This window comes from Panthera uncia, assembly GCF_023721935.1.
Source record: "Panthera uncia isolate 11264 chromosome D3 unlocalized genomic scaffold, Puncia_PCG_1.0 HiC_scaffold_9, whole genome shotgun sequence".
Lineage (NCBI taxonomy): Eukaryota > Metazoa > Chordata > Mammalia > Carnivora > Felidae > Panthera > Panthera uncia.
The window spans coordinates 3,396,719-3,424,307 of NW_026057587.1; the positions used below are offsets into that span (position 1 = coordinate 3,396,719).

The 27,589-nt window shown below is 56.8% G+C and overlaps 2 protein-coding genes across 6 annotated transcripts in view; one reads left to right on the forward strand and one right to left on the reverse strand.

The window, feature by feature from the left end:
* RAN (RAN, member RAS oncogene family) overlaps positions 1 to 27,589 on the forward strand; it is a 595,260-nt gene that overhangs the window by 272,816 nt on the left and 294,855 nt on the right. The window lies entirely within an intron of this gene.
* Positions 4,727 to 27,589, reverse strand: part of RIMBP2 (RIMS binding protein 2) — a 71,357-nt gene continuing 48,494 nt past the window's right edge. For 2 of the 5 annotated variants that reach the window (XM_049620673.1, XM_049620674.1), the window contains 7 exons: positions 24,010 to 24,127; positions 19,065 to 19,249; positions 18,012 to 18,180; positions 13,442 to 13,542; positions 12,365 to 12,436; positions 8,219 to 8,353; positions 4,727 to 6,180 (listed from right to left, as the gene is read on the reverse strand). In XM_049620673.1, coding sequence (XP_049476630.1) covers positions 5,992 to 6,180; positions 8,219 to 8,353; positions 12,365 to 12,436; positions 13,442 to 13,542; positions 18,012 to 18,180; positions 19,065 to 19,249; positions 24,010 to 24,127 — 969 coding nt within the window. In that variant the 3' untranslated portion in view covers positions 4,727 to 5,991. Of the gene's footprint in view, positions 6,181 to 6,624; positions 7,745 to 8,218; positions 8,354 to 12,364; positions 12,437 to 13,441; positions 13,543 to 18,011; positions 18,181 to 19,064; positions 19,250 to 24,009; positions 24,128 to 25,724; positions 26,418 to 27,589 lie in introns of those variants that run through there. The other 3 variants (XM_049620676.1, XM_049620677.1, XM_049620675.1) reach the window with 3 other exon arrangements.

Below are 27,589 nucleotides of genomic sequence, written 5' to 3' on the forward strand. Positions count from 1 at the left end.
GGTCTCTGCGGGTTCTCTGCAGGGGCGCCACCTGTATGCCTGGGGGCCGGGTCTCTGCGGGTTCTCTGCAGGGGCGTCACCTGTATGCCTGGGGGCGGGGTCTCTGAGTTCTCTGCACTGGAGGGGAACCCAAGATGAAGGACCTAGGACGCCCCCTTAAAACAAAATTCTGTTGCCCTCAACCCTCTCATTTCCTCCGCACCCGGTGGTCTTACCGAGATCCCCCCCCCCCCGCCCCGCCCTGCCCCCGTGTTGCTCATCGGTGGGTTCCCAGCACTCACACCCCACACCCATGTCCCCCGCCTCGGAAGCGCTCCCTGTGTCCGGCTTCTGGGGTGCCGTGCTCCGATGTCCCCTCCGCCCCCCCTCCCCGGGGCCTCCCGGCTTCACGGAGGGGCGCCTCCGGGTCTATCTGCGGAACCCCTGGTAACTCCGTCCGTCCCCACGGCTCACTTCTGCGAAAGCGCTTCCCAGATGCACCCACTTTCATCCCGTCTCCCTCCCGAGGATGGCTCGGGAGGGCAGTGACTTGTGTCCGCTTCACTGGCGTCTTCGCGGTGTGGTTCTCAGCCACCGAGCCGGTACCGCCACTCCTGCACTCGTGTTCCCTGGGCGCGGCCGAGTTCAGGAACCCTGTCTACTCAGCCACCTGCGGCACACGCCGCGCACCCGAGTCGCTTGTCCTGCGCGAGCATCCATCCGGGCCTGGGACCTGGACACGGGTGCGCGCCGCCCTGCCAGGGCTGACGACTGGGATGCCAGCACACCAGGACAGGAGGGGCCAGCCGCCCGCGTGGGCAGCGGCCGTCAGGCGCCGACCCCCAGCCTGTGGCCGCACCTCAGCTGTCCTGCCGCCGGCGGGTTTCCTTTCTGGGCCCCGGCTGCGCAGGCGCGGCCACCCCACCCTTGTCCGCGCTGCCCAGCCCCCCGCCCCACCCCCTCCCACCCCGCTCCTGTCCGGTACAAGGGTGCGATGGGGGGGGGGGGCGCCAGGGGCAGCCCTCCCGGCTGCTGTGTGGCCAGGGCTGCTCCTGGCCCCGGGGTCACCACACCTGCCCTGTAAGTGGCCGGGACACAAGGCTTTGTTTGCTCCAGGGCCTTGGAGCTCCTACCTTAATCTGCAGTGTCTCCGCCCTTCCCGGTCCGGCCCCCAGGCCTGCAAGCCGGGGCCGGGCAGTCTGCGCACCTTGCTTCTGGACAACACGTCCCTTGTGTTCCCTCTCACCGACTTCTGTTTTAAATCCACTCACCGAGTTCCAACGTACACCTCCGCATCCCCAGCTGGACGAGCTTCGGCAAATGCCTACACTCGCTCTGCCATCGTCAGATTTAGAAAACGTCTACTGCCTCCCTGCCCCTTTGCGAAGAGTCCTTCCCACCTGGTCCCCAAGCAACCAACGACGTGCCTTCCACCTGCTCTGGGATTGAGGACCAGGAAATCCCGCACCCTGTGCCGCTCTGGGCAGAGTGTTTCAAGGACAAACCCACGTGACTGTGTGAGCGGTGTATTTGCTAAGCTGTGTTCCGTCCCATGCGGTTCCACGTTTATTCACCAACGCAGGTATATTTGGGGTGTTTCACGCGTGGGGCCACTACAACGAACTGTAGCAACTTCTGAAGGCTTTACGCGAGTATCTACTTTTATTTCTCGTGGGCAGACACGCGGACACGGGCCTACTAGACCTGCGGGCTAAGAGTCTGACCGCATGGAAGCCGCCCGGGCCCCGCTCTGCGAGACACGACTCCGGCCGCCCCGCGTCTTCACCCGTATTTGATGATGTCGGTCTTTTTAATTTTCACAGAATTTTAAAATGTTTAAAGTCAACCTAAGATTAAACACACCCATAGCAGTGGGCGTAGAATGTTCTCTCATTTGGGTTATTAACTGCATTTCCCTGCTGGCAAACGATACTGAGCATTTTTGTGCTTGCACACTGGCCGTTTTTACATCTCTTATAAAATACGTGTTCAGGACACTGGGTGGCTCAGTTGGTTGAGCATCTTTTTTTTTTTTTTTTTTAATGTTTATTTTTATTTCTGAGACAGAGAGAGACAGAGCATGAGCGGGGGAGGGGCAGAGAGAGAGGGAGACACAGAATCCGAAGCGGGCTCCAGGCTCCGAGCTGTCAGCACAGACCCCGACGCGGGCCTCAAACTCATGAACCGTGAGATCATGACCTGAGCGGAAATCGAGAGTGAGATGTTCAACCAACTGAACATATTCTTTCTAATGAAATCTGCATTCTTAAATTTAAAAAAAAAAATTGCTTTAATCCTTATTTATTTTTGACACAGAGCGGGAGCAGGGGAGGGGCAGACAGAGAGGGAGACACAGAATCCGAAGCAGCTCCAGGCTCTGAGCTGTCAGCACAGAGCCTGATGTGGGGCTCGAACTCATGAAGTGCGAGACCATGAGCTGAACCGCAGTCACTTAACCGACTGAGCCAGCCAGGCGCCCCAATCTCCCTGTCTCTACGCCCTTCCCCTTCTCCTGCTCTCTCAAAATAAAATTTAAAAAGTTCCAATCTTTTGCACTTTTAAAAAAAAATTTGGTCTTATTGAATTGGAAAATGTTTTTCTACCTTCTAGACAATTCTTTTGTCAAATACACGTGCTATGCATTATGCTGCTGTCTCCCAGTTTCCGGCTTGCTGTTTTGTTAAGTATCATTCAAAGAGAAGACATTTTTAAATCTGCTGAAGTCCAGTTACCAGGGTTTACTTTTTTTCTGGCCAAATTTCTCCGTTTTCTTTTAGCAGCTTGATAGTTTTAACTTTTTCATTTAGGGCAGTGATCTGTTTGGGATTAAATTTTGTGCACCACGTGAGAGGAGGGTCAGTTTCCCACCTCCTCCCCTGTAAGGAGCTCTTTCTGCAACATTTCTTTCTAGAAAAGACCATACTTCGCGTCTTCCCCTACTGAGCTGTCTCGGTACCTTTGCGGCAAATGAACGCACCACATATGTGTGAGTCTACTTCCGGACTCCCCAGTTCATCCCAGTGATTTCAACGTGCGCATTTTACACAAAACCAACACCGCCTCCGTCACTGTAGCCTTACAAGTCTCAAAATCGGGCCACGTGACTCTTTTCAAACTCTGTTCAATCTTTTTCAAAATTGTCTCGGCTGTTGTAGATCATTTTGCATTTCTGTATCAGGACTTAAACCAGCTCCTCAATTTCTAGACAAAGCTTGCTGGGATTCTGACTGGGATTTCACTAAATCAACAGATCCGCTTGGGAGAAATTGGAAATTTAACATTACATTTTCTACACCACCAACATATTCCATTTAAGAGCTCTTTTATTTCTAAGTGACATTCTTTATTTTTCAGTATACAGGTTTTGCTCACATTTTGTTAACTTTACCCTGAAGTATTTCACGGTTTTGATGCTAATATAACTAATCACATGTATTTTTATTACTGTACCACTTCTAATTTCTGTCCTAATTGTTCCCTGCTAGTTTGCAGAAATACCGATGATTCGTGTACGCTGACCTTGTACCTGTTCTCTTGCCCAATGCACGTGAGTTCCAACAGCATCTTGTAGCTGACTTCGCATCATATCATCTGCACATAAACACCATTTTGCTCCTTTCTTTCCAAACTGTGTGATTTTTCTTTCCCCTCCTTTCCTTCTTGCGCTGCCTGGAAGCCCAGCACGATGTTGAATACAAGCAGTCAAATGGACGCGCCTGTGTCGTTTTTGATGGAAAGAAAGAAGCGGTCCACGTTTGCACCGTTAAGTATGGGGCTGGCCGTTAATTTTATGAAGTTGAGATCAACTCCTTTCTTTGCCAAGTTTCTTGAACAGCTGTTTTAATCTGCTAATATTTTGTTTAGGGTTTTTAAAAAAATTCGTGGTGCTCTTGGTCTGCAGACCTCTTGTGACGTCTAGTTTTGGTATCTGGATACGGCTGACCCAAGGGGTCTGGGCATCCGTCTTCTCTCCAGGAGTTGTATACAGTCGGCATCATTTATTCCTTAAACGTTCAGTAGTGTCCGCCAAAGCGAGGTGCAGCTCGTACTGTCGCGGGTTTGCCTACATATTTTGGGAAATTTGTACATTTTTTCAAAGATGTAGAGGAACATTAGTTCTGGCTACTTTTGCTCTTTTTTTTTTTTTTTTTTTTGAGAAATTGTCAACTTTTTTTTTATACTTTACTGTGGTAAAGTATACGCAGGAAACTTCGCCATTTCAACCATCTTTAATTGTGCGGTGGCGCAAAGTGCATTCACACCGTTGCGTAGACTTTAATTTCTTAAATCAGCATTTCTTGAACTAGAATTCTTTTTTTTAACCTCAGACATGCCGTTGCATCTAGCACTGTTTTTACATTAGTTCTTCAAGGTGGATTCATCTTGGGCAACTAAAGCTCTGTGCCCTCCGACCTTCCCGTGCCCCCCTCCCCCCCGCCCTGGCACCCAGCATCCCGCTCTTGGTGGGTCGGTCTTGGATCTCACACGTACACATTGTGCGGTGTTCTCTAGTCCCATCATCTGAACTGTAAAGCTGCCAGGGGAAAGGTTACAAATACGGTTGGGGTTCACCCTCGAAGCCTTGGCTGTACGAGAGCGGTCCTCGCGCACAAGAGCTACCCACTCAGCGCCAACTGCCTCCGTTTCCCCGAGCGGGCCGTCTGTCGCCTGTGCGCACGGGAGAAAGGAATTCTGGGAGGCTGCTCTGATGAAAAGCGCTTGAAACAAAGACACAGAGTAAACGGCCTTGTATAAAATAACAAATTTTATTTCTAGAAAATATTTTACACTAACTGAACACATGCACACACGCACATGATACGTAACCACACACTGAGTAACTTCCTTTTAATAAATGGACCACACACTAATATATTACAATTTACAATAGAGGTTTTGAAGACACAATGGGGGAAAGCTTGGTCATTCGTTTATAAACCTTCCATAAATTACAAAAGAAAGGCAGTCTGAAAAGTATGTATAAAGAGTAAAAACAATTTACAAGTGGACAAGAATTACAAAATAGAAACCATCAAATACATCTGCCGGCAACTTTGCAAGTCTCTTGTTCGAGTGCCAGTGGTGGAGACTGGTGTGGAATCGATGTGAACAGACTGAGATTTCGGGGGCTGTACGTGTGGCTTGTGCATCGTGGGGGCTGCTCTACTGTGTGTTGCTCGCTGCTGGGGGCTGTGGGGGGGGGGGCGGGCCCTGGACAAACACGGAAGTAACAGAAATGCATTTGCCACGAGAGGGGACACGGAAAGCCATGAGCCTGGTCAGCTTCCTGGCAGGTTGGAGGAGTGGGACTTGTCCGAACAAAGTCCCTCCCTCCCTCCCTCTCTCTCTCTCTCTCTGTTTTTGAATGATCTGAGTAAGTAAACATTTCTTTTCTGTGTTTCTGTGTTACCCGGCTGGCTTGGAAAGACGAGAAGCCGGGACTCGGAATGCACAACTCGATTCCAGAGCAGTGTGTCTGTGGGGGTGACGAGCGCTGAATGTACAACACGTACGAAGTGCACACCGTAGATTTTATTGGACAGTACAAACCATTGTGCGTTTATAAGGCAGAACATCAAGGCGGTTAAACTAGGAGTTTCAAGACCAGAGTTAGAGTGAGTTATGCGTCATGAGGCAAGCATTCTGGAAAGGGGGTCAAGGTGGAAACCATTCCTTTAAGGGCGGATGACAAATGCACAGAGACCGGAGGAGCCCGAGGAGCCCCTGGCCCCCCGCGTGCGTGCGGAGGAGCCCCCCGGCCTCCAGGCAGCCCTCGGGCAAGAGCGGGGCGGGGGGGGGGGGGAGGGGGGGGGGGGGGGGGGCGGGGGGGAGGGGCACCAGCAGCTCTTTGTCCTTGCGGTGGCCTTAAAGTGCGCGGTGGCGCAAAGAGCGTTTCTCTACTGGTGTCAGGGGAGAAGAGTGTTTGTTTAGGAAGGTACTTGAGTCATGAAAGCCCTAGTTTGGAATTAAGGAGAATTACGGAGGTGTGGGAGTTGTCCAGAAGCACATGGGTCATTTCACTGCACCCAGCCTTTTCAGCAGTTTCTTGCCTTTGGAAAGCAGCCCCTTTTTCTTTTTCGAGGACATTTCCCTGCCTCTCCCAGGACTACCAGTACCCATAGATGACGTAGGTGACCCCGAATGGAGATGGGCTGAGGGGGATGACGCTCTCCTTGCTGTACCTGAACCCTCGGGAGGAACCTAGTAGGTACAGTGTGACAGTTTATTGAGTGCGTGCGCGCCAACAACATCCATCCACTCGGTGACATCACACTGTCCCCGTCTCCCACCAGGCAAGACAAGGGGCGGCCCGCGGCTTCCCTCGGGGTGGAAAGGGGGCCCCGGCAGCGGGCCCGAGGGGGACGGCCTGGCCACCACCGGCTGCTTTGCCGTCACTTTGTCTTCGGGGCTGGGGGGCGGCCGTTGCTTCGGCAAAACAAAGCTGGGTAGTAATTTACTTTGTAAGTCAAGACCAAATGCGGGAGCGTGGGAGGTGGGGGTGCCGCTTTGAGTGGAAGTGGCCGAGGACCCCTCGGCATCGCACGAGCGAACGCTCTGAAAGGGGGCTTCGGGGCTCGGCTATGGAAGTGCGGACCGTGGCGGGGGCGTCCCCGAGGGGCGGGCGGGGGGGGGGGGGGGGGTTAGTGGGCTACAGCAGACGGCACACCGGTTGAAAGAAAAGAAAAACTAAAATGAACCTCAATTGCAATCAAAGGAAGCGTCGAGGCCCTTGTCGCCTTTCATCATTTCCAAGCGACTGGAGATGAGGTTTTGCCAACAGAGCGCGCGCCGCGGTGCCTGCGGGTCCTCCGCGCGGTGGCACCCGGTGCGTCCCGTCCCCATCCCCGTCCCCGTCCCCGCGCTCTACGCGCCGGAGACCCGGGTCCTCCGCCCCGCACCCCTCGCCTCCCCGGCCGCAACGTCTGCCTAGCACGGGTGTTCGGGAGCCAGCAGGCACACGAGAGGAGCCAAGGGCCTGACGCTTGCTTGGATTTAAAATCAAGGTCTCGTTCCAATGGAAAACACCTAGTAAAGCATCCCAAAGGACACCTGAAGATACCATCTATGCGTCTGAGGCAATCATTGGAGCTGCATGTGTCGCAAAGCTCAGTACTGCACTGGGGCCCCCGCCCGTGTGCTCGGAACACGTGTTTGTGCTTTGGCGAGGAGCCTCGGCTCGCTCGCGCGAGAGAGGTACGGTGGCTCGAGCGAAGCTCGCCTGGCATGCCAGCCGGCCCGGGGCGTGTTCGGAGCCAACGCTAGGTGGCCGCACGCCCACTACTCATCTGCTCGATCTCGAGTTAACGTGTTTGGGAGTGAGATCTCCTAGAGTAAACAGAGTCGTGAGCTTGTGCTTTTTCCGAGGGGGGCTAACGATGCGATATGCAGCTTCAGTTATGAGGAGACATTGGAACATTCTCTATGTAAACAAACAATTAGCCTGTTAAGAAATATGTTCCCAATGTTGGCCTTTGAAATGTTCTTAATGGAGACAGTAGGAAAGGAGTTTTCAACATGATTATCCTACTACAGATTCAGTTGCTTTACAACTGAGGCCAGTAACGGCCTGATGTTTTAGGTCCAATGAGTTTTTGAGACATATTTCTTTTTTTTTTTTTTTTTTAAACCCCACAGTGAAGCCTTAAGTCTACTGCACTCGTCCGTGTAAGGTAGCTTAAGTTGGTATCTTTATAGGTATCTTCAGCTGCTCACTTACGTGAAGGGCTACAGTGCCTGATTAGGGTGTGAAATGAACACTCTTCTTCTGTTTCCAAGCAGATGAGCAAAGAAATAAAAATATATATATATAAAAATGTAATATATAAAAACTGGCAGTGATGGAAAAAAATAAAAATGAGAGACTACACATGAATGTAATCGAATAGTCAGTTTTGCTCGAGGAGCCCTCGGGTCTGTGGCAAGAGATCTGAAACCCTGGCGGGGCAGGCGGCCGCCAGTGCCCCCTGGACGGAAGGACTAGCCGACCCCTTCGCTCTCAACCGAACCGGAATGTGCGTCTATGCTGTAGGACGGGGGCTCCCTTGGTGAGGAAAGGCGGATTTGGAAGAATCGAGAGGGTCTGTTTTGGCGAACTAAATAAGCTTGCGTAAGAATCTCGAGGCACAACCCCCAGGGAAGGGCGGAGACAAAAGATACAAAAATACCAGCACAAGGACCGTGGCAGGCCGTACGTGGCAGAGCGGGACACAAGTCAAAACTGCTGGGGGCGTGTGCTTACCCGTTTGGCCTTGGAGCGCGGCGGTGCGTCTCGGGAGTAGTGACAGGGCGCGTCGGAGAGGTAGACCTCCACGTCGTCAGGCACTTCCTCCAGGAAGTTGGAAGGGACAAGGCCTTTCTGCCCATTAAGTTCCCCCTGGAAGCACAGAAGAACGAGTTACCCTGTTTTTCCGGAACCCGACTTCCTGCTCCAGCTGCGGGAGGGAAGCTTCGAGCAGCGTGGCCTGCTGGGTCTGTTCTGGTTCAACAGCGGAGGAACTTCCAAAGGGACCCCGGTGTGTCCAAACCCACCCCGGTCACGGGAACAGCCTCACCACACGCCGACCGAGCTCCCCGGGGTCTGCGTCTGGCCGGTCTGGGCTGACGCCGAGGCACCTGTGTCTCGGGCAAGGGGCAAGGGGCAAGGGGCCCGGGGCCCGGGGCCCGGGGCCACTCCTGGGCACCACTGGCTGGGATGCCCTCACGGAGCGGCCGTCGACCCCGGCTGCCCTCAGAATCCCTACGGAGCCTTGAAAAACACCATCTGTGCGGCACGCAGGTCCAGACGGACCGAACCCATCCGGGGCGATGTGACGTGCGGGCAAGACGGGGAGCTACTGATCCGTCCACACACGTCATCTCTCTAAAAATCCAAACAACGTGGGCAAATGAAAGCACCTGCTGACCCCTCCTCGGACGATACTGCTTCCCTTCCGGAACGTTCTCTCTTTTCCATATCTACACAGGTCGCCATCCACGGGACATCTGTACCCAGCAGGTCACAGCCACCTAATGGCTTCTTCCCCACCACCCCCAACACAAACCTGCCCCCGCGGTGCCCAGAACCAAGTCCCAAACTGGTGACCCCCGGTGTACATGGGAATCTGCGTCCCTCTTCACAAGTCTAGGAAACGACGGCATGGGACGGGCAGCCGACTCCCTCCGCACCAGAAACTGCGCCCAAGGACACGGCCAACGGCGTGAAAAGGGAACCTACGGGATGGGAGGGTATCTGCAAGCCATTTATCTAGGAAGCAGTTAACGTCCGGAACGCATCAAGAGCTCTCAACACCACAACAAGAAACCGATTAAAAAACGCACAGGCGCCTGGGGGGCTCCGTCTGTTAAGCAACCGACTCTTGATTTCAGCTGACGTCATGATCTCGCAGTGTGGGGGTTCAAGCCCCACTTCAGGCTCTGCACTGACGGCACGGAGCCTGCCTGGGATTCTCTGTCTCCCTCTCTCCCTACTCCTCCCCTGCTTACGCTTTCTCAAAATAAATACACGTTTTTAAAAACGGACAAAGGACTTGCATAGACACTTCCCCTGAGGAAAGACACATAAATGGCCAACAAGCACATGAGAAGATGCTCAACATCGATCGACATGAACGTCTTAGAGCAACGTAAATCAACATCACAGGATACCACCTCACATCCGTTAAACGGACAGGACAGAAAACAAAAACAATTAAAGAAAACACGACCAGAAAATAGTGTTGCCGAAAACACGGACAAGCCGGAACCCTCGCGCGCTTGCTGGTGGGGACGTGGAACGGAGTGGCTGCCGGGGGCAAAACCGTCCAGCAGCCCCAGTTAAACGCAGAAGCACCCCCCGACCCAGCGATTCCACTCCTGGGCCTAGAGCCAGGGTCCGAGGGACGTGTCTGTGCAGCACGCTCACGACTGTGTACTTCACGGGAGCCACGTGCCCCTGACGGGGGTGAACGGGGAGCCAACCCGTGTCCCCACCGCGGAGCAGCACCCGGGGGCGGACACGTGCTACGACGCGGACGGCCCCACGGGACTCGTGCCTGGTGGAGGCGGGCGGAACAGAATTCACGCGGTGACCGCGTTTCCACGAGGCCCCGACAGCAGGCGGGTCCGCGCGGACGGAGGGCAGACGGGGGGCCGGGACCGGGGGTCGGGGGGTGGGGGAGGGTAAAGGCCAACTGTGTTCAGTGGCGACGGAGTCTCGGGTTTGCGGGACGGCGACCATGTGGCGGCTGCGTCACGCAGGTAACGTATCCACCACCACTGAACGGCACGCCTGACGACGAGGACGGCCAATTGTACGGTTTTTGCAATTAAAAATAAAACTTAATTAAGCAAGAGAGGCGGCCCCAGGTACCTCCCACGTCTCCCCAGCAAGAACTCTCGCTGGGCCCGGGATGCACGTGCCCGGGGGCACCTGCCCTGGCTGCGACCCTGGAGACCCCTCTCCCCTTTCTGGCGAGCCCCCAATCCTCCTCCCTGAGGCCTCAGCTAACTTTCCTCAGCGTCCCTCAGACTCTCTCTAGGACACGTGCCCCCGGGCCTCTGCTCACATCGAGGGTCCCCAGTCACATCTCCACGCGGGCACTCAAGCGTCTCCGCGGCCCAGACGTCTGTCAGGAAACCCGGCCCCACCAGACTCCCCGGCAGCATCAGAGAACTCGGCTCCTCCGGGTGAGGCCGCGGGCGGCTCGCGTCTGGGGGACGTGGGACCGTGTCCCGTGTCCCGTGGGAACGCACAGCCTCACGCTCAGCTCCCCGGTGGTGCCGCGTTCACCTCACGCGGGCCTGCGGCTCCCCGACCCAGGACGGTCCTGTGCACGCTGGCGTCCAGGCGGACCCCTGCTCCGGGCCTCCCACAGGCCGTCTTAGGAACGCACGCGTCGGAAGTGCTCACGACCCCCTCATGGTCGCCCCCTCTGCTGCGTGCTGCTGCATCTGACCTTCTGGTGGCCACCAGAATCTTCCGGGATCAACGGCACGGAGGCCGCTCCGTCTTGGAGAGGGTCAGCTGTCCTCCAGCTCGCTATTTGCCAAAGCACGTTTTTCTCTCTGCCGTGTCCTTACGCCCACGTTCCCAAGGGCACCCATCACCTGAGGCAGAACCTGGGGGTCCTCCCTGGACGACACTCTTACCCCAACTAGTGGCCTGAGTTCTGGGTGATACAGACGCCAGCTTCTGTCCACTTTCCTCCGTCTTTTGGCCCAGCCCGCAGCCTGTGCCCTGGCCCCTGGGGCCCCCACCGCCCTTCAACCACCTGCAGGGCAGGAAGCCTGGCACTGTCCCACTCACAGACCCTTGAGAGTCTCACCCAGGAGAAACGGGACAAAGCGTGAGAGGCCTCACTAATCAGGACCTGCACGAAGTGAGGACCCTTGAGTCCACGTGCCCGAAGCCGTGAACTCGTTGGACTCAAAGAGAAACCTGCCTCACAAAGGACTTGATGGTTTCCCAACTATTCTGATAAAATAAAAGGGGGTGGTGGGGAGGCTGGTGCAAGATGGGCGTCCTGTCCCCAAGCCACCACTGCACCAGGCCCCCCCCAGTCCTGCCAGCTCCATGGCGGCCCCTTGGGCTCGGAGGGCGGCTCTCACAGGAGGCACCCAGTGCAGAAACACTAAGATCAGCCTATCGGTGGACATTCTTAATAAAGTAACCGTAATAAAACTCTTTTCCTCAGCAAATGCCAGGAGCCATACCCCCAGGAGCACCAAGCGGGGAGGCCGGGCCCCCAAGGCGACTGGGCGGAGACCCAGAGCCCCGGGCCAACACTGCCAACAGCCATCAGCCCAGAGGACGGTCGGGGAGGAGTTCTACATTCTGTCGGTGTGAAATCATTAACTTTGCTCATTCGTATTTCTTTCTTCTCCCGTATGAAAACACATTTGTTACCTTACAAATAATCAGAAAGCTAACTTGTTTGGTATGTGTCCGGATGGAAGAAAATCTTAAATACAAGAATGTGGGAGGGCGCCTGGGCGGCTCAGTCGGTGGAGCGTCCAACTCTTGCTTCAGCTCAGGTCACGAGCTCACGGTTCGTGGGTTCAAGCCCCGCATCGGGCTCTGTGCCGGGAGTGCGGAGCCTTCTTGGGATTCTCCCTCTGCCCCTCCCCGCTGCTCCCTCTTTCTCTCTCTCAAAATAAATACACTTTAAAAGACAAAGACCGTGAATCCACGTGCTGTGTTTACGGCTTACACGCGTGGGAACGACCCCTCACAGAGGGGAAGGGGCAGTGCGGCACACAGCACGGCCTTTCTGCATTAGACGGGACCCCGGGGAAGGGACACGGGGCAGGCGGGCCTCTCGGGGAGCCGAGCACACAGCGCGCACCTAAGTCAGGGGCGAAAGTATCGATCGCGAGGCGGTGCTTCCCGGGGGCTCCGGAAACTTACGTAATAGAAGCCATCTTCGTCGATATCACCGAACACGGTAATAATGTCTCCCGTGCAGAACGTCAGCTCCGCCTGTAGAGACAAACATCAAGCTAGTGCCACTTTCCCGCACAAACCAGGAGGGTTTTTGTTTCTCCCAGGTTCTTCACGACTGCCCTACTGGCTTCTTTCTCTCGTTATTTTGGTGTGGAGCCACTCCCTCAGTCGTCGGGGAAGAAAGGCAGGAGGCCGCCGAGCGCCTGTAAGCACAGCTCAACGTGAGGCCCCCCGAAACGAAAAGCGCCCCGGCGCTGGGTCCGAGGCCACAACTCGAGACCGCTGCTGGGCTCCCCCGGTCGCCGTTCTTTGAAAGTAGTCAAATAGTTAACTGGAAAAACCCTGATCTCCAGGGAGATGTTCTCTGCAGACTGGGGACCGTTACATAAATTACCGCCCCCCCCACCCCCCCGAGCGCCAAAACAATCTTGACTCAGTTCTCAAATGCCACTCCGCTCAGTGCCAGGCAGTGGTGGAGGGCGTGAGAAAACAGGAGCACGTGAATGCAGCTTTATCTCCGGACCTGGAAACGAGGGAGGGAGGCGCGCGTCTAAGCGTCACCAGGCACACGAATCGATCTGCACGCAAGTGCCTGGTGAGTCAGTCGCGCTCCACGTCTGCCCACGAGCTGGGGGCGGGTCCCCTTCCGAGTCTCGGTGCTTCGTGGCCACGCCGGCCCAGGCCACGTGCAGAGAGGACACCGGGCCTGCCTGTCCCTCGGCTTCTTGCGTGTCAGGGCGGGGGTGGGGGGCGTACTGCTCTGCTTTCCCTCGGGCTTTATTTCCCTCGTCAAGACGACCCTCCGGGGCCACCCCCAGCAGACCAGGATCACAGCTGCTCTGCCCGGAGCATCCCGGATGGGGACCTCCCGGCCACAGCAGCGACCTTGGTCGGCACCTGCTGTGCTCTGTCTCCTCCCTCCTGGCTCCCTAACACCATTCACCGCTCTGGTAGTGCCCCCTGTGGACGGTTCCAGCGATGGCGGGAGGCCAGATCCCGGTTTCCCGGGGCAGCACCGCAGTGAAACCGCGCTGCGGGTACCTCGACGTCGATGTTCGGTGAGCTTTCCCTGGGGTCGTAGTCATACAGGGCCACCACCCTCCGAGTCGCCCCCGGGTGCCGGCCGCCTCTTCGGCTTCTCTCTGTTTACACACAAGAAGAAAGCCGTCGTGTGGTTATTTCAAGAGGAGAGGTGCCCCCTCCCTTGCCCCAAGCAGCACAGCAGGCTGCACTTGGCCGCTGGGACCAGACCCGCCCCCTCTCAAGGGGGGCCGGTCGCCCTGGGCTGCATGTTCTAGTATCTCTGCTCGGGCACAGCCCTCCCACCCCCAACCCCCAACATACACACACACAGTGCCAAGGACGCTTTCCTTTCCCTGGCATGTCCATCAGGCCGGGAGACAGGTGAAGCAGGGATTCTCCGGAATAATAAATCTAAACGATTCAGAACATTGCTCCTGGGGGAAGTTGGCATTTGTGCATTTCTTCCAAACACAGCCACTCTGCGCCTAGAATTGGTTTCTGGAATTCGTACAAATGAAAACCGTGGAAGGCAGGTATTTTGCAAGCACCTAAAGTTGGTTCTGTGCCCCGTCAGTGGTTTTCAGCCGGCACAGGGCCCGGCTGTGCAAAGATCCAGAGATCACCCGCACCTCGGCTCCTGCCCAAGAGGCACTGCTTCATTTAGAGAAAGCAGGGCACCGTTGTAGGGCCTGTGCACTTGCTTCCTCGAAACAGAGAGGAGAGTTATTCCAGGGATCAATTAGAGCACTCCCGGGCTTGTTGGTTTTCCAGGGCAAGTTGCAGGTACGAATTCCTGCGGGTGGCAGTAACAGTGAAATTCACCCTTTCCGGCAGAGGCTGGGTAAGCTTCGAGGAGCTCACACGGTCCTGTGACCACAGCTGGCAGCAACCAAGGTGGACAGTTCTGTCAGCCCCCAAAATTGCCGGATGCTTCTCTGATGCCACCTCCAGCCCCAGGTAACCACCGGTCCGCTTTCTGTCCCGAGACTTTTACCTTTCCAGAGTAGCATTTAAGTGGAATCATCCCAGATATAGTTTTTTTAGAAAGTGGCTTCTTTCACGGGGACAGTGCACCGGAGACCCGCTCGTGTGACCGCGTGCATCAGCAGTCCTACTCTCCCGCGCGAGGGGCAGCCCCCGTGTGGACGCACCAGTTACCCGATCCGCCTACCAGGGGAAAGGCACCTGAGTGTCCCGCTGTCGGTGGTGCCCGGGCAAGCCCCCTGTGAACACCCTGTGCAGGATTTGAGCGGGAAGTCCTATTCCTGGGGGGTGAGCACTCAGCGGGGGAGCGGGGGGACTGTGCCGGAAGCGTGTCTAGCCTCGGAAGGAGGCTGACTGCGGAGATGCCCCAGGCGGGTTCACCTCCGGCGGACGGTGCGCTGGCTCCATATCCCTCCTACGCATGGTGTGCCCCGTGGCTATGCCCGTGGGTGAGTCTTGGCTCCCTGCCATGCCTTTAATTTGCATTTCACTGATCACGTGAAGCATCCTTCCACGTGCTTGCTTCCATGTGTCCTCCTTGGTGAAGGATCTCTTCGATCTTTTTTCTTTATTTATTTTGGGAGAAACCAGGACAGAGAGTGAGCAGAGGAGGGGCAGAGAGAGATGGGCGGGGGGGGGGGGGGGGGGGGGACACAGAATCCGAAGCAGACTCCAGGCTCCGAGCTGTCAGCTCAGACCTCGACGCGGGGCTCAAGCTCACAGACTGTGAGATCGTGACCTGAGTCGAAACAAAAAGTTGGACGCTTAACCGACTGAGCCCCCCAGATCTCTTCAATCTTTTGTCCCCATTGTTATTGGTCATTCGCTTTCTCGTTGTTGAGTTTTGAAAGCTTGTCATGTGTCCTCTGAATTCAAGTCCCCCTTCAGCTGGGTCACGTGCAAATCTTTTCCCCCAGCCTGTGGCCTCTCTCTTCCTTCTCTTCACGGTGTCTTTCTCAGCCCAGAACGACTCGATTTCCATGAAGTCCAACATCAGAATTTTCCTCTTCCGTGGCATGGTTTTAGTGTCACATCAAAGACAGTGCTGCCTGACCACCACCAAGTTTTTCCATGCTTTCTTCTAGAACTTTCACGGTCTTAGTTTTTACATTTGAGACCGTGTTCAGTTTTAAGTTAAGTCTTCTGGTTTGGCGGGAGTATGGCCCGAGCTTCATTTCCCCACCGAATCCAGCACCTGTTATGGAAAAGACTGTCCTTTCCCATTGAACAGCCTCTTGACCGTGGACGCGAATCCGTGGACGGTGTTATGTGTTGGTCCGTTTTGTGGACTCTGTTCCGTTCCATTGACGTGTGTGCCTCTGTGTCCTCCGATCCCACCATCTGGATTCGTCTCCCTGTATGGTCTTACAATCCCGTTAACGTCCACTCTTCTTTTAAATCTGCTTGGGCAACGGTAGTTCCTTTGCCTTTTCATACACGTTTTTGGCTTAGCGTATCGATTCCAAACAAATCCCTGCCCAGACGTTGACTGGGGTTGTGCTGCATCCATAGGACAGTCTGGGGATGCGGGACGTCTCGCCGCCCCAAGTCCGGGAACACGGCGCCTCCATGCACTTGGGGATCTTTAGCCCACAGATCCCGCACCCATCTCGTTAGACTCACCCCTCCCCCTTTCGCGTCTCTGTTGCGTTACCGTAAACAGTATTACTTCTTAAATTTCCATTTCAAATTTTCCACTGCTAACATTTGGAAAGACAACTGCTTTTGTATCCAGGGACCTTGCTAATAAACTCACTAGTTAATTTACGGGATCCTTTGAGATTTTCTAGATTTTAGGTCACCTGTGAGTAGGAAACGTCGAACGTCTTCTTTTCCGGTCCGTGCACCGTTCCCTCCTGTCTCCCCGCGCGTGGTGTCCGAAAGGGACTGAGAGGCGGACACCGTCGTCCAGCCCCAGCCGCGGGAGGGGCGTACTCAGTCCGTAGCAACTAGATAGTTCCTGGTGCTAGAAACACACTAGTATCCCAGTCTGGTTCCTTCAAAAGTCATGTTTGGGAAAACAGAATAAAATAGACATTTAACCTAACCGATCACATGGATCGAGCTGGTTTCTGGCAGAGCGCTTGCTGGCTTTCCGGTCCGCGGCATACAGAGCCCGCTCCCCCTCTGAACCGGGCACGTGGCTCCGGGGACAGAGGCGGCGTGTACTCAGACGGCTTCAGCCTCGTGGACTTGACCCGGGCAGCACATTCACAGGCGGCCTCGACTACCAGATGCGGGTTCTAACCTCAAATGCTGCGTTCGTTCACACCAAAGAGACTGAAACGCGTTTGATGTGGTTTTGTGACTGTCCTTAAAAATATGCGTATTCTTTGAGTCGTTCAGTTTTGTCTCTGAAATCTAATTTCGAGCTAAGTTCTTATGTTTTGGAAGTATTAAAACCTTGAACACGAATGGCATCCAACGGATCTGTCTCCTATTTAGAAAAAGCAAAGGTGCTTCTAACGAGTGGATTTTTCCTGCACGTGGGCAAGATCACAGATCACACACATTAACGTTGCTTAGAGTCACTGAAAATAGTCTGCTGTGTGTTCACGGGTGCTCGCGGACTGGTTCGTGATAGGCGGGGTCATCGGGTCCACCTTACAGGTGCAAACCCTTGATGGCTTCTGGAGAAGCAAGGAAGAGGGTGGCAAGACCTCATCAGCCTCTGGGACTTCACCACCGACGGGCTAATGTTCGAGGCACGTCACCGACGTCTCAGTCCGTCCGCGCTGCCGGGACAAAACACGGTCACTTCTCACGGCTCTGGAGGCTGGACGTCCGAGAGCAAGGCGCCGGCAGATTCGGGGTCTGGTGAGGACCCGCGTCCTGGCTCACAGATGGCATCTTCTCGCCCTGTCCTCACAGGGTGGACGAGGCAAGGGACGTCTGCGGGCGTCTTTCAGAGGGCAGGAATGCCCCTCCGACGGCTGCACGATCGTGACCTCAGCTCCCCCCAGACACCATCGCCGTGGGGTTTACGTCGTAACTTAAAATTTTAGGGGGGACACAACATCCAGTCAAAGACACCCTCAGAGCGGTAGTCTGTTTTCTAGACGGGACAGACTTTAAGTAAGCAAGGCTACACTTCATCTTCCATTAGAAAATCTTCTGTGTCTGCAGGGATATGTCGAGCACGTACGCCCATAAAGCGTGTAGGACTGTTATGACCTGGTTTGTAGAGTGGATTTTGCCCCAAAAAGTGGATGGTTAACTTTCGGATTCCCTTGGGATGTTCGTTTGATTTTTAACGTTTATTTTCAAGAGAAAGAGAGAGAGAGATGAGGGTGAGCAGGGGAGGGTCGGAGAGAGAGGGAGACACAGAATCCCAAGCAGGCTCCAGGCTCCCACCTGTCGGCACAGAGCCCGACATGGGGCCTGAACTCACGAACTGTGAGATCGTGACCTGAGCCGAAGTCGGACCCTCAACCCACTGAGCCACCCAGGCACCCCTCCCCCGTGGCGTTTAAACGGCACAGACTGGACCCTGCCCACACGCCTTGGGCGCCCGTGAGCCTGTGGCGTGGCTACGGACCACCGGGCGGGGGGCGGGGGGGTGGGGGTGGGGGGAGGTGCAGGTGAACAGGGGCCGGTCTCTTACCTATTTTCTCCACAGGCGTGTTCAGAGGAAGGAACCCTTGCCTCAGAAGCTGGTCCATCATATCCTCGTCGTCGGCTTGGATCTCCGAGACCATGTTGCAGGGAATAAGGCCGAGCCGGGCACAGGTCTCCCCCCGGTAAAAGCCGTCGGCGTCTTTGTCCCCATACACCTGGAGCCGGTGTGAAAGGCCAAGGCGGCAGGACCGTGGGTTCACAAGCGCCTCGGCCCTGCCGGCACGTCGTCAGAACACGCTCGAACGAACGAGACCGCGGTCACCCACGCGCGCCCTGCACAGCTGCGCTCCTGCCCTCGGCCCCCGAGTTTCTGCCCCAGGGTTTGGACGACGCTGCTCTCCCCATCAGCTGGTGGCGGTGGGGCCACAAGTCGGGGCTCTGGCTCCACTCTGCGCGCGGCCTGCGTATCTGAACTCACGCAGCGAAGGCCGTGTGCGATGACCCCACCCACGGAGAGGACGTCTAGACCCCACACGGCGGTGTCCCCGCCCGCAGCAAGTGGCTTCCTCCGCCAGACGGTGTGGCGTGTCAGGATTCCAGAAGTTAGGAATCTCACCTAACCCAGAGCTGTTCGTCACTCTCTGGGGTCACAGCACCACGCTTTAAGGGCGTGTCTTACTGGACACGTATCATAACCACGTTCAAATGCAACTTGGCGTGCCCTCTGGGGAACCTGAACACTTAGGGCTCAAGGGCTCCCTGTTTCCCTCTGCCACTGAGCACCAGGCTCTCTCTCCAGCTCCTACTTCAGACCTACGACGTCCCTCCTCTCTGCTGCTCAGCCGGCTGGATATTTAATGCAACAGAAAAAAGCCAGCCATTGGGACGAACTAAGGAGCTAAGGTATGGTGAGACCGCTCCCCCCTTCCTCGGGTGCCCCCACCAGCCCAGCGGCCCCAGCCGAGCCCCCACCTTGAGGATCTGTCCCCCTGGGTGCCCCACCAACCCAGTGGTCCCCAGCTGAGCCCCCACTTTGATGATCAGCCCCCCCCTCCCCCCAAGTGCCCCACCAGCCCGGCGGCCCCAGCCAAGCCCCCACCTTGATGATCTGTCCTTCTTTAAAAGGAAGCTCTTCTTCTGCAGCATCCGGATTTGGAGACATGGTGAGGGGGTCATAGTCAAAAAGAGCCACAAAGATTCGGGCTGGGAGCTCTTCTGTACCAGGGTCTGTTTCCGACTCTTCATAGAAGTCTGGAGAAAGGTGGTCTCGCTCACTGTATTCATCTGGGAGCAGGTGGGGACAAAGACAGAAAGCTAGGTGATTCCCGCCCGCCATGCCCCCCACCCCCCCGCCCCTCATTGACTCAGAAATGTGTGCTGTTAATACGAAATATGGCTCAGGGAATAAGGATGGCTGAGACACCAGAACTCATCTTTTAAAAGAAGTCTGCGGTTAACGTGTGGACCGACACCAGTGGGTCTGAGTGGCAAATCGCGGTCATCAAGCACCAGTATGAAGGCCCGCCCCGCGTGAGTCCGTGACAGGTGGGTGATGCTGGGCGGCCTCACCAGCCGCAGACCCGAGCGAGGGGTCAGTGGGGATGGACAGGCCATCCGCCACCATGCAGAGCGCCACCCGTGTCCACAGCAGGCGAGGACGGCGCCTTCCTCCCGTGACCGAGACACATTCGTGTGTGCGTCCGGGGTCATCCGCTGAGCTGTCCGCTCAGCTCTAAATATTTCAGCAGAGGGGCGCCCGGGGGGCTCAGTCGGTGAAGCGCCGACTTCGGCTCAGGTCACGATCTCCCGGTTCCTGAGCTCGAGCCCCACGTCGGGCTCTGTGCTGAGGGCTCGGAGGGTGCAGCCTGCTCCCGATTCTGTGTCTCCCTCTTTCTCTGCCCCTCCCCCACTCGTGCTCGGTCTCTGTCTCTCAAAAATGAATAAAACGTTAAAAAAATTAAATATTTCAGCAGCAACAAATGCACTCTTCACAGAACTCCCCTACCATCCAGCTGCTAAAAGTTATTCTTTGAAATCCTATTATGTTCTCGTATATCAGACATCATCGTCGGTGTCGCTGTATACGTCATCGTAGCGGGACAGAGAATTCGCTGGCAGATGACACTGCCCTGCTCCCACGGGCCACGCTCCCACAGCAGCGGGAAGCGAATGGGAACCGCCACCGAGGCAGAGCATAGGCGGCTCACACAGCCAGCCAGGCCCCCGGCGACCAGGACCCCGACGGGAGGACGCCACAGGGACGCAGAAAAGACAGGAGACCAAGTGAAGAACCAAGCCACTCGGTTTCCTTCCCCAGAAAAAAAAAAAAAAAAATAGTTGAAAAATAAATAAAAAGCACTTTAGCAGCCGAAAAAGTGGACTTTTAAAATGCAGTGCACTGTTGACGTTATTTAAATTGGGGACCCTTTAAGGACGCCTAGATAATCTAGAAGTTCAGTGATTTCTCTTCTGCCAGGGAACAAAGCTTGTCAATGGGGGGCGTCATTCGTGTCCTAAGTTTTTATTTTGTTTATGGTCAATGGAAAGATCTCATGCATTTCCCCCTACTTTTCAACGTTACCTAACTGAAATCGTGGGAAGCTACATAAGCCACCCCGTGGCCTCTGGGGTCTCGGGTGAGCACGTGCAGGGGGGAGGCGGAGAAAACCGTCAGCAGCACGAAGGCGGCCGGCTTCTACTCCGGGCAGGTGGCTGGTGCGCAGAAGGGGCCCGGTGCCCGCGACAGCACAGCCAGCAGCGCCCTGCCCTGGGCGGACAACGGAGAACGGCCGGGAAGGCAGACTCACTCCCAGGGGTTCTCGGCCGTCTCCGATGGCCAGACAGCGCGAGGGCCGGGGACTAGGTCCGCTCCTAGGTGGAGGCTGGCCACGACGGCCATCGTCCTTGAGGGTCTCGAGCCACCCCTGCGGTCTGCACTGGCCCGCACACCCTCGGCAGCTGGCCCGGCTCAGGGACCCTGACGGTGGCCACACTGCCCGAGGCACGGAGGCCAGGGCAGGCATCCGAGGCTGGGTCCCAGCGAAGGCTCCAGCCGGAGTCTCCTGAAACGGGGGGAGACGACGGCAGAACTGCCCACCTGCCCCACGGGCTCTTTCTGGTGGGGCAGGGGGTGGGAGTGTGGGCAGGAGGGGGGCTTCACTGCCTCTTCTTGCAGAGAAGGACGGTGTCCACGTGGAACGTGGCCATGGCCCCGGCCTCCCCAGAGACCGCAGGGAGCGGCCGGGGGTCCGGCCCGAGGAGGAGGAACTCCCCTCCAGCCCTGGTCTGACCTGGTGTGGGCACTCCTCCCCCTCTGTCCTGAGGCTATGACCCCGGGTCACCCTGGCGGGTTCAGGGGGGGTCTCTTCAGGAGGGAGAAAGGGTCTGCACACCATGCGCCCGGACAGGCCTCCTGAGTCCAGCCGTGCCGTGCCAACAAGCACCGTCTTATACGGGTGAGAGCCGGCCCTCCCTGCCTGAGACCAGCAGCCTTCACCGGTAACGTCCGCGGTCATTTGTGCAGGGAAAGAGGGAGTCGTGTGTTAAACATACTTCGCGCCGTTTCATTTTCTCCTCGCCAGGAAACCCGTGGAAAAGGCATCTCTGTTCTAACGGGCCAAGCTTCATATATTCATTTTCAATTGTTCCTCTGCGCACAGAATGTGCTGCGTTTCCTCGTTCTGGGAGCTCGGCAGCCGGGACAGCCGAGGAAATGGGAAAACCTGGAGAGGCCACAGACTCCTAGAACGGGATCCTCGCCAGGGGAAGGGGCACCCTCCGGGTACACGGGTAAATACAAACACCAAACAGGAGAAAGCCAGAAGCCGGGCCCAGGGAAATCCACCCGTGGAGTCACCGACCCGTGTCCTGAGGCCCCCCTCACGCTGACTGTGAGATCGACACTACAGCTGTAGCTCCCCAACTCTTGTCTTTTTACATCAGGAGGGGCGCTGCTTCCTTCATTTTGGAAAACCCAGAGAATACGAAAAGGTACGGTATTTTAATTCAATCGTGAGTGCGTTGCTTCTTAAAAATGTATTGGGGAAACGTATGGTCTGTAGACTTAGGGTCCCCTGGAAAAGACCACAGATGCTTCTGGAGTAGAGCAGACCCCTAAAATGACAACTGATATTTGCACAAGAAAAACGGAAGAGGACCTGGGGGGAAAGACTTCTGGCGCGTCACCGACCACTAGCTCCCGAGGGTCACTGGCAGCTTCCAAGCGCACGACACTTCTGTCCTTTGAGAATACACTAGGCGTTTCTGTGTGTGTGTGAACGTACCGCGTGCATGACACCAATCGTGCTTTTACGTGGTTTCTTGCATCGCTACACGGTAAGAAGTCAGGTACAATTAAAGCAATAAGTCACAAATTTATGCAGCGCTTTTTTGAGTTACGTCATCAAGAGCTTTTGTCGTCGTTACAACGTTAGCGTTACTCTTTCCACTAACGTCACTAGAGTCTTACTGAGATCGAGACACGCGTGCAGCCCTTTCAATCCTTTACCGTAAGACACAGCCACTCAAAGGCCCATCCCGGGGTGAGCGTCCGCTGGCCCGACTCGGACGCACTGATGTTTCCCCTGTGCGCCCCCCCCCCGCAGTCCACGGCCACGGGCAGACGTTCCCTCCCTCTCCCAGGGGACCGGGGCCGGAGGACACCCCACCCCAGCACCCACAACACTAACGCTCCCACCCCGGGAACAGCAGCGGCTCCGTGACGAGCCTCGCCGTGCCCTCCGTGCCTCCAGTCACAGCCCAGTGAAGACCCGGACACCCACAACAACCGCAGAGGAGAGCAAAGTCTGGGCGTGCGTCTGGCCCAGGCCTGCCTCGTTTCCACAGACGGCCCGTCAGTCCCCCACAAGCCGCTTACACGCCAGGAGAACCCCGCCGGGCTCGGAAAGGGATACGGGGGATGACGCACAGATTACGGGAGAGACCAGCGTCTTCCAAGTCAGACTGCGGATCCGCTTATTTTCCAGTTAACGGAAGAGACCCTATCCCGTGAAATTGTCGCCAATAAATAAAAACATCCTAAGGCTGTGAAGGTGGAAGGGGAAACGTTTTTTTCCCTGTTGTCTGGACTTTACAAGGAAGAGAAGTCCAGAAGGAGGATGACACTTAGAGAATGTTTTGTGTTACCACGTCTGTCCGTCTTTCCAGCTGCTGTGACAGAAAGGACAGTCTAGCAAATGTCAGCGGTTTGGCTGCGATTAGAGCCGTGTGTGCGGGCGTCTGGAGGCCCCTAACTTGTCTCCTGGAGCCCTGAATTGCCAGGGCAAGGGGTCTCATTCTCTTCTACCCGTCCCCAGTCCCGCCTGCTCTGTTTCCCACGTGTGCGTGCGTTTTCACGAAAGGCTGGTTTATTTGGGCTGATGACCCTGGCAGACATCTTCCCATCCGACCGCCCACCACGTCCCCCTGGCCCAGCGGGTCGGTCACAGGGACGAAGATGACGGATGTCAGCAAGGCTGGCTCAATCCCAAAAAGGAATGGAAAGAACGGACATGGGGTGCCAGACGGGGACTCGCGAGCAGGGAGGTGACCGGATGGGGGAGGGCGGCACATGCTCCGAGGACACATTTGGGCCTCCTGGCGTTTCTGTCACTTTGGGTCCCGGCCGCCAGAGCGTGTTGTGCACGCGGACAACTCTCCGTCACTCGGGGCTTATTTCTGTGTTTGGAGATTGGCCGCCATCCCCGCTCCCGTGCCGCTCTGACCACGCGCACGTCCCGCGAGCACGAGCGGGGACGTGGGAGGCAGTGCACTGCGATCTCTCCGGGGCTCGTGCCGTCCGGCCGCTCCGGGAAAACATAAATAAAGATCGGCAGGGAGAAGACAGACCTAAGAAGCCAATATGGTACTTGGTTTTATCTATCCTGTGCTTTCTGCCTTCTTTTTGCCATAAGCAATGGAGAGTTTTCTGCGTGTGGTTGAAATGCTATTTCTCATAAGTTTTTAAACGTGTTTAGATCAAGGACTAAGCAGCCACGGGCTCTGTGCTCGGAAGAAGGAGAAAGGTGTCAACCAGGCCCACTAACCGATGCATGGGACCATCACTGGCCGCGACCTCTGAGGGCCAGCACTGCCGTGGGGGAACCTCCGGCCCGCGTGGTCCGCCCTGTCGGCCCGTCCTGCAGACACCGGGTTTCCTAAAATCTAAAGACAAAACAACGGAGTCATAAGTCTCGCCAGCCTTGGGGGACACAAGAACTAAGTCAGCCAAATCAAGTCAACTTAGAAGCGGAAGCTCTAAAGGCAACTAAACTTAGCTTTTAACTGAAAGGTTAGCTGAATCACCTGGAAGAGAAACAAGTTGCTCACCCCAGGCGCCCCGTCTTCCAGACCAGAGTCCCTCTGCGACACACTCACGGGGGTGGGGGCAAGAGGGGACTCCTCGGGAGGCACTGTTTCCTGTGGCTACTGCTGCGGAAGCCGGAATCTTGGAACCAAAGCGAGAGGGGCCGACACAGGCACCTGATGCCTCTGGCACCTCTGACCACCCACGACCCTTGCCTGGTCCCAGAACCGCCCACCGCCGGCAGCCATCACGGAGGCGGGGAGATGACTGCATTTCCAAACATCCCGCCTGGACCGCGCTGTACGTGAGGTTACCAAAAACTCAAAGACAGAAGTTTCTGCGCATTATCGGCTGTGAAACTCGCGGCAACGTCCTGGCCCTAATCCGAAGGCGCCAATCAATTTTCAGGGCTGACTCGGATGGTTCTCCTTTATGGACGGGTTCACTCCTAATTTGCACTAAAGGTCAGAATCATACGAGCGAGTCACAGCGAAACCTCCAGCTCACTGGGAAGTAATTTGAGTCAGGAAGTTCTCAGGGACACGGGGCATGAACGGTGGTGAGGGAGTCCCGGGAATTAGGCGGCTTGTGACAAGCAGGGGCAGGTAGTGGGGGGCTGCAGGTGGCAGGTGACTCAGCGGGGTACGGATCGGCGCCCTCTGGTGGACACACCGCGACTGCACGGGCTCAGACCGGAGGCCTGGCGCCCGGCCGCGTCTCGCCCTTGTTTTCATGGAAAAGTTCAGCGTGACAGGAGCAGATGTGCTGAAAAGAGGGCACAATATAGACATGAACGAAGCCTTGAATGAGCCCCTACTCTCCACAGCCCACTTGCAAGCCTGGAACACAAGGCAGGGGGTGCGTCTACAGCAGATGATGGAAAACCCATTCTGAAAACTGGACACAGGCAAGAAAGGGGAAGGAAACAAAACGAAAACAAAACCACTTTGGAAACAATATATAGAAATGGATCTCTTCGATAACTGTTCTTTTTTTTTCCCCCCAGTTATGGATAAAGACCAAAACACAACACCAACCAAACACCAAAACCATCAGTAAAGACTACTGGTGGTGGTCACCAACAGGTCCCTGGGGTTCGTTTTGGAAAAAAAAAAAAAAAAAAAAAGTGTTGCCAAACTTTTGGATAATCACAGTTCAGCTAACCCTTAATTAAAATTTAGATTCAGTTGCCCTTGAATTACAGCAGCCATAATCATCGCTGATTCTGTGGGGTGGGGGTGGGGGAGGGGGTCAGTATTCGACAGCAAAGTAAAGGGATCGTCAGCGTGGGCAAAGATCAGGAAGCAATGGGACGGAAATCAAAACGCATGGAAACCAAAGCCAGCCAGCAGAGGGGCTCCCCGGGGATGGCTACCAAAATAAATCGACCGGGGGAGAGAATGGAAATGGATTGGCCTGGCAAGCGGACGTGAGCAGGAAGCGTACTTCACACACCAAGGGGCCTTCTGCGGGCCCGGGACGCGGCTGTGCCTGGCGGCCAGTGGCCCTACTGTCGGGCACTTTTACGCTTTTCTTGCAGACATCCCGCGAGCCTTGGTGAGCCAGGGGCTCCTCCCAGCCAGACCTCCCGGGGGTGGCTCTCTCTGGGCTCGGGGGGGCGCCATCGCTCCCGAGGGCGTCACCGGGGACTGCTTGCTCCCCAAAGTCCTCCTCGATGCTGCTCTGCCGGGTCAGCGTCCGTCGCCGGGCCAGCAGAGGCCTCAGGCTCCTCCTACAGCGACAGTGCCCGGGGCCTGGGCTGCACTTGGCCGTGTTCCAGAAGCTGAAGTGCAGCTCCTCCTCGTCGCTCCCACAGTCCAGGCCGCTGTCCGGGCTCCTGCTGGCCGAGCGGCCGAACCGGCAGCCTCTGTCTTCCGGCACGAAGTCCTCGGCGTGGGGGCCGACCCCGGGGCCCCTGGGTTTTGCCGGGAGCCAGGACGCCGGGGGGGCCTCATCCCCGCTGCGGGCGCGGGCACGGGCCCTGGCCCTGGCGGAGTACCCTAAGCCCTGCTTGTGCAAGAACCAGAGCTGCTCCCCGTCCTCGGCTACTTCGGGGATACTGAACAGCCCCTTACTGTGGTAGGTCTGCTGGGGGTGGTCGGGGCGCTCCGGGAAGACCCCTTCAGTGCGGCTACTCTGAAAGCACTCCTTAAAGGGTGGTGTGTTAATGCGGGGTGTGACCGAAGTGACATGGGGGAAGGAAAGAAAATAGACAGGATTAGTCTCAGACGCGGTGAGGGGCAAGCATGCGTGCACTCGGGGGCGAAAGGCATGCTCTGGCCCGGTTCTGGAATGAGAACAGAAGGTTAACGGACGGTGCCTGGAGCGGGGCCGGCGGGAGGCGCGCTCTGAGTGGAGTGGAGGCCGCAAGTGTGGGGGGCGGTGGGCGGACAGCCGGAGGCCCGGGCGGGTCTCAACTCGGAAGTGGCAGTCGGTGCGGGGAGGCGGTCCCCACGGCGCCCCCCCTCCTCTACCCCCCTCCGCTGCAGCTAAACGCCTGTGGGACGGCGGGGCCTCGGCCCTTGGGCACATCCTGGCTGGGGCAGTGTGGCTGCACAGCCCTGTTCCGCCAGCGTCTGCAGAGGACCTGGTGGGCCTGGCCCTCTGGATCCTGGATCCTGGCCCCTGGCGCGGGGAGCCACGTTCCCCAGCCCCCCCCCCCCCCCCTCCCGCCCCGGTCTCAGGCCCAGCCTGCCTGCACAGCGCCACCCAGGAAGCTAGCTGCCCCACGCCGGAGGTGACCTGGCCGCTGCGAGCCCACAGGTCGCACACATTTCTGTCCTCAGGGGCATCCCCGAGCCCATCCTCCACACCCACCGAGCCCACCCAGACAGCTTCTCCTTCCGGAGGCCCTCCCTGCCCCTGCGGGCAGGCCTTTCCTCCGGGACCCCCGCCTGGGGCTCCACAAGCTGGGGGCCCTGGCGCATTTCCCCGGCGCTGTGGCCGGAGCTCGCTGCTTGCAGGGGGGGCCTGGGCAGCGCGCCCTCGCCCTGGAGCCAACCTCTCCCCTTTGCTGACCTGACGCCAGAGTCTGTTTGGGAGCAGGAGAAAGGGGTCTCACCGGGGCTTCCAAAGCGAGGCTGCCGTGGGGGAAGCTGGCCCAGCCACAGGGAACTGTGCCAAGGTGGGAAGCAGAGCCCAACCATGCCAGACTCGGTGGGACTTTCTAGAGAACTGCAAGTCCACACCAGCCTGTGAAATCTCCGGATCTGAAAACCTGTAAGAGCGCCGTGGGCACAACAAAGTAAGTGAGCCTGTGGCCGCCACAGGCCAGCTCTGCCCTCTGCCAGCTAGCTCCCAGGCAGACAGGGGATTGGGGG